The sequence below is a fragment of the Canis lupus genome, chromosome 31 (genome assembly GCF_011100685.1).
Source record: "Canis lupus familiaris isolate Mischka breed German Shepherd chromosome 31, alternate assembly UU_Cfam_GSD_1.0, whole genome shotgun sequence".
Taxonomy (NCBI): Eukaryota; Metazoa; Chordata; class Mammalia; order Carnivora; family Canidae; genus Canis; species Canis lupus.
The window spans coordinates 10,352,890-10,368,149 of NC_049252.1; the positions used below are offsets into that span (position 1 = coordinate 10,352,890).

Sequence of the window (15,260 nt, forward strand, 5' to 3'; positions counted from 1 at the left end):
ACAGAACAGCCCAAAAAACAGACATACACATATGCATATGCATGCACACTCACCCGCACACACACAAATACCCTTCTACAACCATCTGTTTTCTGATACCCAAATGTTTGCTTTGTCTTTTGTTTCTAGTTAAATACATCTGTTTTCTGATACCCAAATGTTTGCTTTGTCTTTTGTTTCTAGTTAAATATATAGATTTTATTTTTAAGTGCTTTCTATACCCAACTACCCAACCTGGGACTTGAACTTATAACCTAAAGATCAAGAGTCACATGCTCTACTGACTAAGCCAGTTAGGCCTCCCTAGTTAAAGATATTTTAGATTGATTCTTTGATGCCTATACATTCATGGCCTATAATACATTCAATTGAGTTTACAGATTTCTTTTAAAACAACCCCAGACCAACACTGTAGATACAGGGCAGAACAAAATCTATAGAATGCTACAATAGTTGATTCTCATGATTAATTTCTTCTTAATACTATGTTAGTAGAAGTTTCCCCTGTTTTAAGATTAATAGTCTGTATTAATTTGCAGGGGTTGCTATAAGACTGGATGGTCAAAACAACAGAAATTTATTTTCTCACAGTTCTGAAGGCTAGACATGTGAAATCAAGGTGTAGGCTTCAGTTTCTTCTGAGGTCTCCCTCCTTGGCTTGCAGACAGCCCCCTTTCTGCTGTGTTCTCATGAGCTATTTCCTATATGTGTCTGTATCCCTGGTGTCTCTCTACATGTCCAAATGTCCTGTCCTTATAAGGACACCAGTCATATTGAATTATACCCACCCTAGTGGCTATATTTTAACTTACCATTCTAAAGGTTCTACCTCCAGATATAGTCATAGTCCGAGGTACTAGGGGTTACGGCTTCAGCCCTAACTTGGCCCAAGTACCTTGGATTATGAACATTTTTCTATTGCTAATCTACCAAAACAACAACAACAAAAACACAAACACAAATTAAAAAACAAAAACAAAACTCTGAATTCTCTCTTAAAATTTATAGAAACACAATTAGAAGAATCATGAAAAAATCAGTTGCACCTACATTCTTTATGGTCAAAAACTATGAATAGCAGTTCCAGATGGACTTACGGTCCCTTGTGCACTTAAATGGATTGGTTTGTTTGTATGTTTATTTGTTTTAGGAAAGTCATGGTGTGATAACTTCAAAGTTACATATAATTTGAATAGATTTATCAACCATATGACTCAGTGATTGTTTCCCTAGGTATATACCCAAAAGAATACCCAAATGAAGCCCTATGTCTACCCAAAAACTTGCACAGGAATGCTCATAGAAGCGTTACTCATAACAAACAGTGGAGACAACCCAAATGCACATCAAAAGTGTATAGAAAGAATGTAGTATTATCCACACTATAGAATTTTATTCAGCAAAATGAAGGAATGAAGTACTGATAGATATTACAACAAGGATGAGACTTGAAAACATTATACTAAGAAAAAGAAGACCATATACTGTATGACTTCATTTATATGAAATGTCTGGACTAGGCAAATGTATAGAGATGGAAAGTAGATAAGTGTTTGCTCAGAACTGAGGCAGGAGGGTTTGAGAGGAATAGGGATTGACTGCTAATGGGTATAAGGTTTCCTTTAGGAGTGATGAAAATGTTCTATATTTAATTGTGGTGTGGGTTGGACAACTCTGTGAATATACTAAACAATGAACTGTACACTTTCAAAGGTATATTGTATGGTAAATGAACTGTATCTCAATAAAGCAATTTTAAATAAAAACTCTCCATGGTTTGGCCTTTTTTGAAATTTATTTTGTGTCTTTGTGGAGTATAAAGGTAATTTGCCTGTATAATATTCATTGACAGCCCAAAGAAAAGAAGAAAGTCACATATTTATTAACTTGGAAACATCAAGGAAACAATTTACCTTGTGTTCATTTTTAATGCCACCTGTGACCTCTATTACTAAAGTCAGTCTACTCTTGTAGCCTCTCTTCCTTGTACAGATAAAACATCAATTTAGTTTTGGATTTAAAGCAAACAGGATCATTATGTTTGTAGAGTGTTCCATAGCTTTGCTATTCTAGCAATCTGTGACCTATAAATAATGCAAGGCCTTTTCCTTCTCTAAACGACTTTCTTGCAGCATGAGTCTTGATACACAGAAACAAAAAAAGAAAGAAGAAAAAGGAAGGAAGGAAGGAAGGAAGGAAGGAAGGAAGGAAGGAAGGAAGGAAGGAAGGAAGGAAGGAGAAGAAAAAGAAGGAAAAGAAAAAAGAAAAGAAGAAAGAAAAGAAAAAAAGAAAAAAAAAGAAAAGAAAAAAGAAAAGAAAAGAAGAAAAGAAAAGAAAGAAAAGAAAAGAAAGGAAATCACCACACAGTCATGGAATTCAATCTATTTCTAGTCCCCAATTAAATTATGAATCACATTTGTCCAGTTTTGAAGTTGCATCAAAAGCCACTTTTTAAGTATTTTGCCATTCTATCTTTATCAAGCAAAATCAAATCACAGCTAATCTGAAAAGTTTTTCTGTTTTGCTTTAGAAGAAAGCAAAGAAAAAAAAAATAGATCGGTTTCTATGTGACCCCTGACCTTTGAACCACAACCTCCCTGCCACTAAAGCGTTCAGCACCTCATTTAATCTCCCCTCTCTACACTGGTATAGTGCTAAAAAAAAGGAAACAGAAAACATAATCTGGGGACTTCATCAATTTTTCATGAATTTTCATTTAGGCCAGAACCCCCTCTTACCCTGGTCGATAGATCAAGCTGCTGTCATATATTTACCACCTGGGGCTACGGCAGCTATCTCTAGGGGCTGCCACTGACTCAGGCTGTATCAGAGGCAGCCACAAACTGTGGAGGGACCCCTGTGCTCTTTCTGCTCCAAACACAGGGAGACCTGGTGTTCAAATTGAAATCCTATCTGCATCAGCTCCACCTCTGCCCTCTTGGTGGTCTCATCGGAAGAGTGCATATTAACTTCTTCAGTGCCAGGTGCTTTGCTATGGACCCTGCAATTCTGTTTTCTAAATATGTAAAAATTGCTTTCACCTAAAGACCTTTCTTGAGTTCAAGGGATTTGAAAAACACTTTCTGGATTACTCCTTTTTTTATTTTTTTCAAACCAAGAGGGAGAAAGCAAATATGAAGTAAGTGATTCAACTCTCCTTATCAGTGATTGTTCTTGAATATTTTTTCCCTCCACTATCTTATGCTGTTATATAAAACTGAAGTTTGTATTAAAGGAAAACAAAAAGAGAACATATACAGTATGGTGAAGAACAGTCTGACTTCTTTCTATACAACCTGTCAAGACAGATGGTTATCAGTACAATTGCACATTTCATGTGACAGCAGAAACCAAGATTTTTGAAAGTAAAAATGAAAACCAAGGTGAAGCAAGGAGAGCCCCAAAACATCCGTATTTTTCATCAATAATCATTTCACAATAAAAGTTGTAACAAGTGTGTTTGCTACTTATCCTTACACTCTTAATCACCTAGATACCAGAGATTAGTAATTCTCAACTGATTTTGACCTCCCTAGGGGACATTTGGCAGTGTGCAGAGATATTTTTAGTTGTCACAGTTCTGGTTGGGGGTCTTATTGGCAGCTCGTGGGCAAAGGCCAGAGATGCTGCTAAACATCTTACAATACAGAGCACAGCCCCACAACAAAGAGATATCTGACCCCAAATGGCAATTGTACAGACGCTGGATAGCTTGCTCTAGTTGCCTCACACTGCATTCAGTGAGGAACTAAATTCTTGGAAGAACAGACACATTTGCCACTCCAATTCCACCACCTACTCATTTTTCAGCTGCCATGTTCTCTCCACTCCTAGAGTCCACAGAGTACTTTTTATTTAACCATTATGTGGCATTTGCATTACAGAACATTTTTTTTTCCCTTAAAGTTATTTCCTTGTTCATCAGGTCACTTCACTCTCCATAGGCCATCACTGTGACACCTCAGAGCCGCCTAACCAGTACTTCTTTCCTTCACCCTCCATTACATACTGGGGTTCCAAGCAAAAGGAGTGATCTCAGCCCTTCTTAACTACTCCCTGCAGCCTCCCTGGGCAGTCATGTCCACTTTTTCATGTACTCCCATCACTGTACCCTCCATGTGGTAAAAATCTCTCTTCTCAGTTCTAGAAGTTCCCTTTTTAATGGAACATGAGATATTTTTACCTTAATGTTTCATTGACATATTAAATAATACAGCCAAAACTGACTTCACTCTTCTGTTCCCATTACAGTTATTTCTCCTACACCTGCCTTCACTATGGATGTAGCAGTATATACTTAGGCTCTCAGTGGGAAAAAAATAAACAAACAAATCAACAACAAAAAACACTGAGAATAATCTCTTATCCTCTAAACCCCTAAACTGATCATAAAGTGATATGATTTATAATTTCTAAAGCTGATTCAAGCTATTTTCTTCTTTCAATCTTTGCTGCTAGTTTCAGTTCAAAATCTAATATTTACTATTTTCTGAATCATTTGACAGCCTCTTAACTCTTCTCTGACTTCAATCATCATCCTCTTAACCTAATCTTCAATTCTCTTTCAAAGAGAATATACATAACAAAAAAATCTACTTTTCCAACTTATGCTGCTCACCAACCTTTTATCAAGCTACCTACAGTTCTCCAAATACACAGCGTTGCTGGGCTTCCATTCTTTCCTTTACTGGATAAAACAGTGATATGTCATGATTGAACATTTATTGTTGAACATTCTAAATTACGAAAGCCAAACTCTGACTTAATCTATAGTTATTCTTCTATCATTTTATAAAAAAATATACTTTGGTAACAAATAATACTGCAAAAGCACAATGCTTTGGACCAAATTTCCATATTAATACATTTTATGAAACACATAAGGAAAGAGAGATGACTGATGATCTAATGTGAAAGAGATGAGAAGCATATAAATGGGTATTATTGGATCTTGTGTTGCCTCAAATGGCATGAACTGTTGACACGACATTAGAAGAAAGAATTTTATTCACTAGCTAAATCCAATTTAGCAGCTTTCTTGTTTCCCTCTCTAGGTCAAAAGTATTTTTAGCATTTCTCAAAGCTCATTGATTTAAAAATAAAAAGTGCTACTGTCACAGTACACAAGAAAAAAATCATGACTTAAAATTTTCCTCCTAAAACAGTTTGATTTATTATTAATGATGCAATTAGGAAAGAGGACAATCTGTAGGTTAAATAAAAATACAAGATGTATGTGTGCTGGAAGGAATTTTTAAAAAGCTAAGTTTTAAGGAAAAAGATGTTTATAGCTGCCCAATAACAAAATGACTGGCCAATTTAGATAAACTTAAATAGTAAGAAGAAAAGTTAGTTGATAATTAAAAACAGATATTTGCCTCTGAGTAGATAACATTAAAATATTTTTCAATTAAAAAATTGTAATTGTTATTTATGTAATAAGCCAAATATCATTTAGAGTGTTTTCCCGAATTTGGCATAATTCCTTAAAACTAAAAATTAGAAGAATCAGGATCTGGTCTTCAAAATCCCATTAACTTATTGCCTGAGTTTTCATCACTTAATTATCATGGGTTTCATTTTATCTATAAAATGGGAGAATAATGCTTGTTATATTTACTATAAAGGGATTTGATGGGGAAAGAAAAATCAGGGATTTTGACTTTGAAATATTTCAATATGTTTGAAATTTACCAGGAATAAGACATTTCAAAATAAAAATAGATTTGGGAATATTTATTCTGGAGGTTTTGTGTGTATTTCAAATCTCACTAAACTGCACTTAATTAAACAGCATCTTGAATGAAGTTATAAAAATGAAATTACCCAGTGCCCTGTGCAAAAATTGCATTGCTAGCTAAGGTCCTAATGCTCCTATCTCAAAGTACTTCAGAAAACAAATTTGGGTTTTAGGATTCTTCTAGTTTTTTCCTGTTAGATGTACACATTTCAAGCATTAGTGGGTTTTAGATTTCCCAGTACAAACTGTAAAGATAGGACACTTGAGAACAAAAGATTTCACTGAGGTAGCTGCAGAAGAAATAGTATAACTTTGGTTACTAAGAGATGTTTTCCTATTTAAAGTTGATAAATTATTGAGAATTGCAATACACACATACACAAGTTTTATAATGGAATGTGATATCATGTAGCCTGTGAGTACAAGTACCAAGTTTTACTACAGACATGAGACCATGAGCTATTATTTAGCACTCCCTTCTAGCCATATAAACAAGACGTATGCACCTTGAAATAACTCAAATTTCTTATCTGTGAAGACATACTGTACAACCAGAAAGTTGAAAAGTATAAACTTTTTTATGCCCAATAGTTGCCATCTTATTAATGATAAATTCCAGATAAAAATCTTTCTGCAGAATAAATAATGTCAACTTTTTATGATACCATTTAAATTATGACACTAAATCCTTATCTATAAACCAAAAAAATCTATCATATATTTTAATTTTTTCTGGAAAATGACGCATGAAGTTATGAAGTCAATGTTCAAATAGATGCAAAGCATTGATATCTTGATTTACAAATGCTATCTGGATTATCTAATGAATAAATAAACATATTTTTCAAACGCCAATGGCAGGGCAAGCCCTTAACTACTGCTGATTACCAAGACTGGACAAAATGCTTCCATGTACGAACATTTTGTCTCTACAGAAATGATCTCTTCTCTGATGAATTTTACTGACAGAAAAAATAGATAAATATAGTTGCTGTATTCTCCCTTACATGCCTACAGTAAGGATTCCTGAATTCAGACTGGAAGTAAAAGAATTAATATATTCTAGAGAGTGTATTCTTTTTAAAGTTGTTTAACAAAAATTATATTTAGAAATATATGTGTATAATATATATAACAGGTATATATAAATAACAGAAATAGATACAGCACTGAATTTATGCCTATATTTCATGCCATGTTACATGTAAACTTTTCATTTTAACATAGCTGACTTTAATACTTGATTATGTCTCTCATTAATAATTCAAATTTTAAACATGACCACATCATTGTCACTTTGCTTTAAGGTAAAAACATGATTTCCACCTTGCTTCAATATAATGAAATTTATTGCAATACCATGGCTTGACATTATTTTGACCAGCTTTCTTTGGAGAAGGCAAAGTAAAAAACTATGCATGGCATGTTGATTGTTTTCTTCTTTAGGTATTAAGCACCCACGGGGACAAATCAAAGCTTACTAAAAATAAATCAAAGTGAAAGTGCATGCTATTTCCGAGACTCATTATCTTTACTTACATGCCACTTCCAGAGATGCATTTCGACTTACTGCTTCACCGAGATAGTTCCTCGCAACACAGACGTAGCTTCCTTCATCGGGTTTGCTTCTGCGCCCATGAACAATGCGCAAGAAAAATAAGGATCCGCTGGGCAGAAGCATCCTGTGAGACCGGGGATCATCCTTGTCAGTCTCCACCCGCTCGCCATCCTTGTACCACTCAATGGTGGGCGTTGGCCGGCCCTCTGCCTTACAGTTCAAGGTGGTGGGCTCTCCCTTAGAGACAATGACATCTGAAGGGTGCTCCACAATCCGCGGAGGGAAGTCTTCTTGGCGAAGACGAGATCCTACAAAACAGGAGAGAATGAAGACAAGTGTTAACATTTTCTCATCTATAGCTTGTGTCTCTCTTGGGTTCACACTGGTGAAATTAAACTCTTCAATTATTCAAAATGCACTTATTACTATTTTATTTATGTTCCATACTTTTGTTCTTGATGCATCTCCTAAGTCATCCCAACTCCTTTGTGGAATAATATAGCAATAAATTATTATGTTAATTCTAATGAGTCAGGTTTAAATGTCCCATGAATCATGGCAAGGAAGAGTAAGAGAGTAAAAAATTTTCTTTTGGGTAGTAAGATGAGGAATATTAATCTCCTGTCCTCCAAGTGATTACTATCTACTGGGGAACAAAGCCAAGTGGGCAAGTACCCAGTATACACAGTCTGGTGTATCATGCTGGCATGGTGTCATCAGACTTAATATAAAAATAGACCCACAAAATGTGTACAAATATTAACTCAATTTAACAGATGAGGGCAACCCGGGTGGCTCAGCGGTTTAGCACCACCTTCAGCCCAGGGCCTGATGCTGGAGGCCCAGGATCGAGTCCCACATCAGACTCCCTGCATGGAGCCTGCTTCTCCCTCTGCCTGTGTCTCTGACTCTCTATTTCTCTCTCTCTCTCTGTGTCTCTCATGAATGAGTAAATAAAATCTTAAAAAAAAAAAAAAAAAAAAAACAGATGAGGAGGCACGTTAGGAAATGGCATCAATTGCCCAGAAATCTAGAAGAAATAAGCAGGTAAGGCAGGTTTTGAACCCAGGGACACCTGGCTGAGGAATTCAAGTATAAATCATTACCTTAAAATAAAATAAGTGTTTATGGAGGTCCAAGAAATGCCTTTTGGGAATAAAGTGGGGAAAAAATGTTAACTGTAACTAAAGTGTAATGAGGCCTCCCCTGAAAAGGCATCATTTAAATTGAGAGATAAACAATAAAACTATGTGGAGGGGAAAAAGACATTCAAATTGAAGAAACAACATGAGACCATTGGAGTATGTGCACAATACATTTCATAATCAGGGAGGAAGTTGAAATATGGCAGGTGGAGGTGAGAGCTAGTCTTAGGAACCCAGACAATCAGACTTTCAACCATGCTAGGGATTGTTTTCTTCATTCTACATGGCTAACAGATTTTGAGAGAGCAGTGACATGACTATCTGTGTATCAGAAAGGTATTTTTGGTGTGCAGTGTAAAAGATAAAGAGCAGTGGAGGCAAAAGGACAGTTGAAAGTTACTTCATGATTCCAGGGAACAATAAAAAGACCCTGACTTTGAGAAGTGATGCTGATAGGAAAAAAAAAAAAGAGAGAAGAAGAAGAAAGAAAGATACAAGGCATGTCTTAAAATAGCTCTTGACAGAATTTGGTATATCACCATATAGTAAGGAAGGGTGATGGGCACCAATGACTTCCTTGTCAGTGCAATGAAAGTGGGACCATTTGGGATGCCTGGGCGGTTCAGTGGTTGAGCATCTGCCTTTGGCTCAGGGCGTGATCCTGGGGTCCTGGAATTGAGTCCCACATCCAGCTACCTGCATGGAGCCTGCTTCTGCCTCTGCTTATGTCTCCGCCTCTTTCTCTGTGTCTCTCATGAATAAATAAATAAAACCTTAAAAAAAAAAAAAAGTGGGGCCATTAAGGGGTAGAAAAAAACAGGAAGGAAGGACCTATTGGTATTTTAAGATGAAAAATTTGCATAATATGTTCTTTTGAATACTTTCAGCTAAGGTGTAACCGGCCATTATTTGTGAAAGGGTCTTAGCAGCTCCTACACATAAATCTCAAAGACTTGGAGAGAGAAATAACCATGTCTGAGGACATGATGATAGTCTAGACATAGCTTTCACATTTTCCAACCAATCATCTAATATAATCACATTTCAGCTCAATAAATAGAAATAATATTTACTCCTCAATGTTATTTCACTTTATTTTCACTATTAATTAAAAACACGGATTTTAATTTAATAAAGGGCATTTAATTTGGTAGTGAATGAACCTTTTCTTTTCTGAGGAAGATTAATTTTAAAGGTTGCTGAATACCATTTGTTATCTTATCAGAGCTAAGAAGGAACTTACACATTACAAGTGCTGGTTATCTAAAGCCAAAGAGTACACAGGTCAGATTTTTTTTTCAAAGCACTAAAGAAACCCAAAGCCTTAAAATATGGACAGATAATCACATTGTATATATATCATAAGAATAAAGAAGGTTATATATTGAAAGTACTGGGTCGCTAAAGCAAATGAGGAACTTAATATAAAAATTAAGATTTATTTTTAAAAGAAATGATCGGAAAATACCTCAAAGTTTTTAAAAGTGAATGGCTAATCACAGCAAATCAGTGACATACTGCCAAGTATAAAGGTCTGGACTCAGAAACAAATGGAACAAAAGTTAATCTCACTTTTCACGTAGCAGGCATATAGTCTACAATCACCTTGTTTAGCTACCTTCCTCGTTCTTCTCTGGTTTCCCACATGCACTTATCTACAGCTCCCCTATGTCAAAGTTGTTCTATTATTAAAACTAAGCAAGTCAATCATCCATGTTATTAGAGTGCTATTTACTTTATCAAATAGTTCCCCACTTTATTAGGCAGTTGGCTTAGAGAGGTCCTGAAGAGGACCTGAAATATATGCATACTTATTAAATAAATATAAAATAATTGGCTTATAAAGGGAAAAAAGGCAAAATATCCAAACTGCTTAGCAATAAGATATGGAATCCAGTATATCCAGAATTTTACCCATTTATCACTATAACATACATAAACCTATTCTAATGTTGTCACATTCGGAAATCCTTTTAGTCATTTTATTCCTACTGTTACAAAAACTTCAAAAGGTGATCAACAATCTAAATCTAAGAGATAAAATTATGATTAGAATTTTGATGATCTTGAGTTAAGCAATATGTTTTTGGGCACCAAAAGCACATGCCACGAATGAAACAATGAATTGGTTTCATTGGACTTAAATATTTGTTCTTAGAAAAAAATCAAAAGAATGAAAAGACAATCCACAAAATCAGAAAAAAATATTTGTAAGTCTTATATCTAATAGGGGTCTTATACCTGGGATTTATAAAGAACTTTTATAGCTCGATAAAAATAGAAATAACCAAATTCTAAAATGAGCAAAGAATTTGAACAGATATCTATGCAAAAAACCCAGACAAATGGCCAGTAAGCATGTGAAAAGATTCTTGACATCATTAGTTATTAGGGAAATACAAATCAAAATCTCAGTGAGATACATTTCATACCCAGAAGAATGACAATAATCAAAAAAAGGTAAAATGACAAGTATTTTCAGGGATGTGGAAAATTTGAGAGCCTTATATATTGCTGGTGGGAGTGTAAAATGGTACAGGTGCAAGTAGCACTTTGGAAAATATTCTCGATTTTCTTGAAAAGTTTTGGAATTAACATATAACCCAGCAACTCAACCCTTAGTTATATATATATTGAAGAGAAAGAAAATGTTATAGCAACCCAAAAACCTGTACCTGAATGTAATGTTCATAACACCATTATTCATTATTCATAATAACAAAAAAAAAGTTAAAGAACCCAAAAATCCAACTGCTAAACAGATGAATATATGCTATATATCCACATAATGGAATATTATTCAGCAATTAGGGAAAAAAATGAAGTCCTTATCCCCACTACAACATGATGAACCCTGTAAACACTATACTAAGTGGAAGAAGCTAATCACAAACGATCACATATTATGTACCATTTATATGTCCAAAAGACAATCCATAGAGACAAAATGTAGGTTTTCCATTATCTAAGGTGGGGGATAGGGATCAGATATGAAGAGATTATAGAGTATGTTTCGAAGATGATGAAAATATCCTAAAATTGATTATGGTTGCACAAGTCCATGAATATAATAAAAAATATGATATTGCACACTTTAAATGGGTGAACTGTGTAGCATATGAATTATATCTCAATAAAGCAAAAAATCATGGGTAAGACACTGTGAACAAGTCTAATATAAGGAATAAGAATTTGTGTTCACTCATACCAACAGCTAGGTTATTTTGTTCATTTATGTCTTGGTTTTAAATATAATCATCAGGTCAGCAATAGCCAATAGAGCATTAAGTAGAGCTGAAATGTCACGATAGATAGATAAATAGATAGATAGATAGATAGATAGATAGATAGATAGATAGATAGATAGATAAACAGAGATAGACATGGAGATATACAGAAATACATCTAAATTTTAAGATATTATTAAAAGTGAGGAGATTAATTCTGAATTCCCTTAAATTCACACATTACACAATATAGCAGTGACCTTAAGATGGATAAGCTTTAGGTAGGTTATGAATTCTTTAAAATGGCATAAAAATGGGTATTCTTGTGTGGGCAGGACAGGAAAATGGTGAGGGGGACCAGAGCCTTCATCAAATTTGCAAAGAGGTCTGAGCATTTAAAATTAGGAAGGACCACTAAAGTACTAGGCATTCCACATAATTGTGGGTTGCCAAGCAACCCCATTATTCGTTAAAAAACAACAATAACAAAAACAAAGACAGCTGAACTGTCAGCTAAACACATTGGCAATTCAGAACTGAACAGTAGAGGGGGCAGTATATTACACGAAGTACCCTGAAACTATTTAACCAACACCTTTGACATCCAAATGCATATTGGAACTACAGGACCAACCAGCCCAACTCCAGATAAACACAATCAAAATCTGCATTTTAACAAGACCCACCCCCACCCCTTACCTCCACCCTGCCCCCAGGGATGCCTATGCACATAAAGTTTGAGAAGCATCACTTCAACCAGTTTTGTATGGCCCTCAGTTAAGAAAGTTTTTACATTTTTAGTGTTGTTAGAGGACTGAGGAGGAAGGAGGGAAAATTTAAAAGGAGAAGGTGGAGGAGGAAAGAGATCTTATGTGGTAGAAATGCTAGAAATATCTGCTGATGCTTTACAGAAAGTTTACCAATCCTGCTTTGGAGTACCTGTTTGTCACTTTCGACTAATGACTCTAGTTTTTTCACTTATACTTCTTTCATATAGGATCATAAAACTGTTTACTCCAGATTTCAGGTGGAACAAACACACAAACAAAACTTTGACTGCTTTGCTAGTATTGCTCATATAATTATCCAGGAGCCTTATATGAACAGATAATCTAAGCAAAACATACGATTTATCTGTGAGTCTAACTTCACTTGTGGTTGATAGCAAGTCTAGACATATTTTTACTTCTCAATTACTATTTGGGCATCACATAGTCAAGTTTTAATTAAAAGCACTGTATTCAACTGTCCTTATCTATTATAAAAAGACAGTGGAGCTCAGTCACAGGGTCTTAAAGATGAACATCCAAATGTTAATATTGTTATTACAATAACAAGTAAGCCAAAAGATACTCAAGTGGCTTTTTCATTATTAAATAGCTAATAGAAGCAGATTAGAACTCAAGACCTTTCATCTGAAATGTGCAGGCTTCTTAAAAACTGGATGAAAGAGTAAGTAAAGAATACACAATACAAATATGCTAATTCCAAAACCCTCTATAAGGATGACTGCAATAAAATGAATCTGATGACCTCTAGTCATAATATAACATTTTCTGTTTTTCAAAATGTGATTTTCAGACTATCTGCATCAAAATTACCTGGGATATTTCCTTAAAATGTGACTTGGTTCCCACAGCAAATAAGAAGCATCAGAAGTTACAAGTGGAAGAGGTCTAAGATGCACACTTTTGGGTATGTTTACCAGGAAAGGTCATGTACTTTGACTTGATCTAGACCTTGTCTAGAAGGTCATACATTTAGGCCAGGCTAAGATGCATGCCACAGAAACATCAAATTAGTCAGCTATGTGCAGAAACGTCTTTGAGAAAGGTTCTAAGCACCCAAATTTACATAATAGATTATTTCTGCTTCTCCAGAGACACTCAAACAATGATTTTGATTTTTGGTAAAATAATGAAAAACAAACTGAGTAGTTTATACGCTCTTCAAATTTGAGAGGATTGGAGAAGTAAAAATTATAAATTCATAAATATATGTAAATTTAGTTTTATTTAGTCAATAACCACACATTTTCAGTATGTACTACAGTAGCTTTTGTTCTCAGAAATGACTTCAATTGCATAACAAAATAAGAGGATAAAGCACCTAAAAGAACACCTGTTGATTTCATTTCACGTATTTCTAAGAAAACTGTTCCTGCCTTATTATTTTATTCACTTGGAATACAGTATTTCCTTAAACTAAGCCTTACTTTTGGGACGCCTGGGTGGTACAGAGGTTGAGCATCTGCCTTTGGCTCAGGGCATGATCCCAGAGTCCTGGGATCGAATCCCACATCGGGCTCCCTGTAGGGAGCCTGCTTCTCCCTCTGCCTATGTCTCTGCCCCTCTCTGCGTCTCTCATGAATAAATAAATAAATAAAATATTTTTTAAAAGCCTTACTTTTCACTCATATATTAGATAGTCATCTATAGGCAAGTTAAACCACACACTTAAACTTTCTGAATTTTTTAAAGGGCAGAAGAAATTCTTGGCAAATATACTCCCTCCAGTGAAATTTCTTTTTTATTTTTAAGATTTTATTTTATTTATTCATAGAGACAGAGAGAGGCAGAGACACAGGCAGAGGGAGAAGCAGGCACCACACAGAGAGCCTGACGTGGGACTCTATCACGGGTCTCCAGGATCACGCCCTGGGCTGCAGGCAGCGCTAAACCGCTGCGCTACCCAGGCTGCCCTCCAGTGAAATTTCTATACAGTGTCTTTAGTTTTCCTAAAAAACACGCATAATATTATGTCCTAGTTCATAATGACTATGTGGGGGCTTTGTTTGTTTTTGTGGGATTTGTGTGTGTGCAAAAACGTACCTTTAATAAAGCACTGGGATAGGACCCTTGGGCAGAAAGCGCTGTGACTGTGATCCTGCGGAGCGATTGATTATATGCTTCCATACGTTTAAGTTACAGGCAGAGATAAAGGAAGTCTCTAAAGGGATTTTTCATATGTTAAAAGAAGTCTTCTAGGATCCTGGAGGTCTGACTACTATGGAGCTAAGGATGCTTTTGGCCTCTAGCAAAACATTAACATGAAGGCAGTTGTGAATATTTTCCCCAAAAAATCCTAATAAAATTAAGCCAGTGAGATTCTCCATGATTACTCAAATTCTGAATGTGACCAGAGATACCTCCCGAAGGTTTCCCTCCCCTAGAGAGGTACATAGTGCTACATGAATAAATGAAGGCTTCATGGCCCATCACAATAAGGAGGAGGCATTGTGGTACAAGAAAGGATATAGGTTATTAACCAGCAAATACTGGCTATAAACCAGCCTCACTTTTACCAGGTGCAAATCAGAATACAAATGACTCACCAGTCAGTTTCCATAATGAAATCATACATAGACTACCAGGATATGTAGTAAGCACTGTTTATCTGATTTTTTCCTCTTCTATAAATGGAAATTTCTTCCCCTAGAATTTCCTCTTTAAAACCCTTATCTTATTAATAAGAGTTGATTATTTTCGGAGGTCTTTGTTGCATTAATGTTTTTCTGCATAGTAAATTTTAGCTAGGCCAGGATGATCCCTTTATACTAGATTTCAAAATAACTAAATTTGTTATTGTTT

At 35.3% G+C, this 15,260-nt stretch overlaps 1 protein-coding gene across 17 annotated transcripts in view; it reads right to left on the reverse strand.

The window, feature by feature from the left end:
- ROBO2 (roundabout guidance receptor 2) overlaps positions 1 to 15,260 on the reverse strand; it is a 1,638,467-nt gene that overhangs the window by 512,671 nt on the left and 1,110,536 nt on the right. For all 17 annotated transcript variants that reach the window (XM_038581205.1, XM_038581204.1, XM_038581210.1 and 14 more), the window contains one exon: positions 7,280 to 7,606. In XM_038581205.1, coding sequence (XP_038437133.1) covers positions 7,280 to 7,606 — 327 coding nt within the window. The remainder of the gene's footprint in view (positions 1 to 7,279; positions 7,607 to 15,260) is intronic.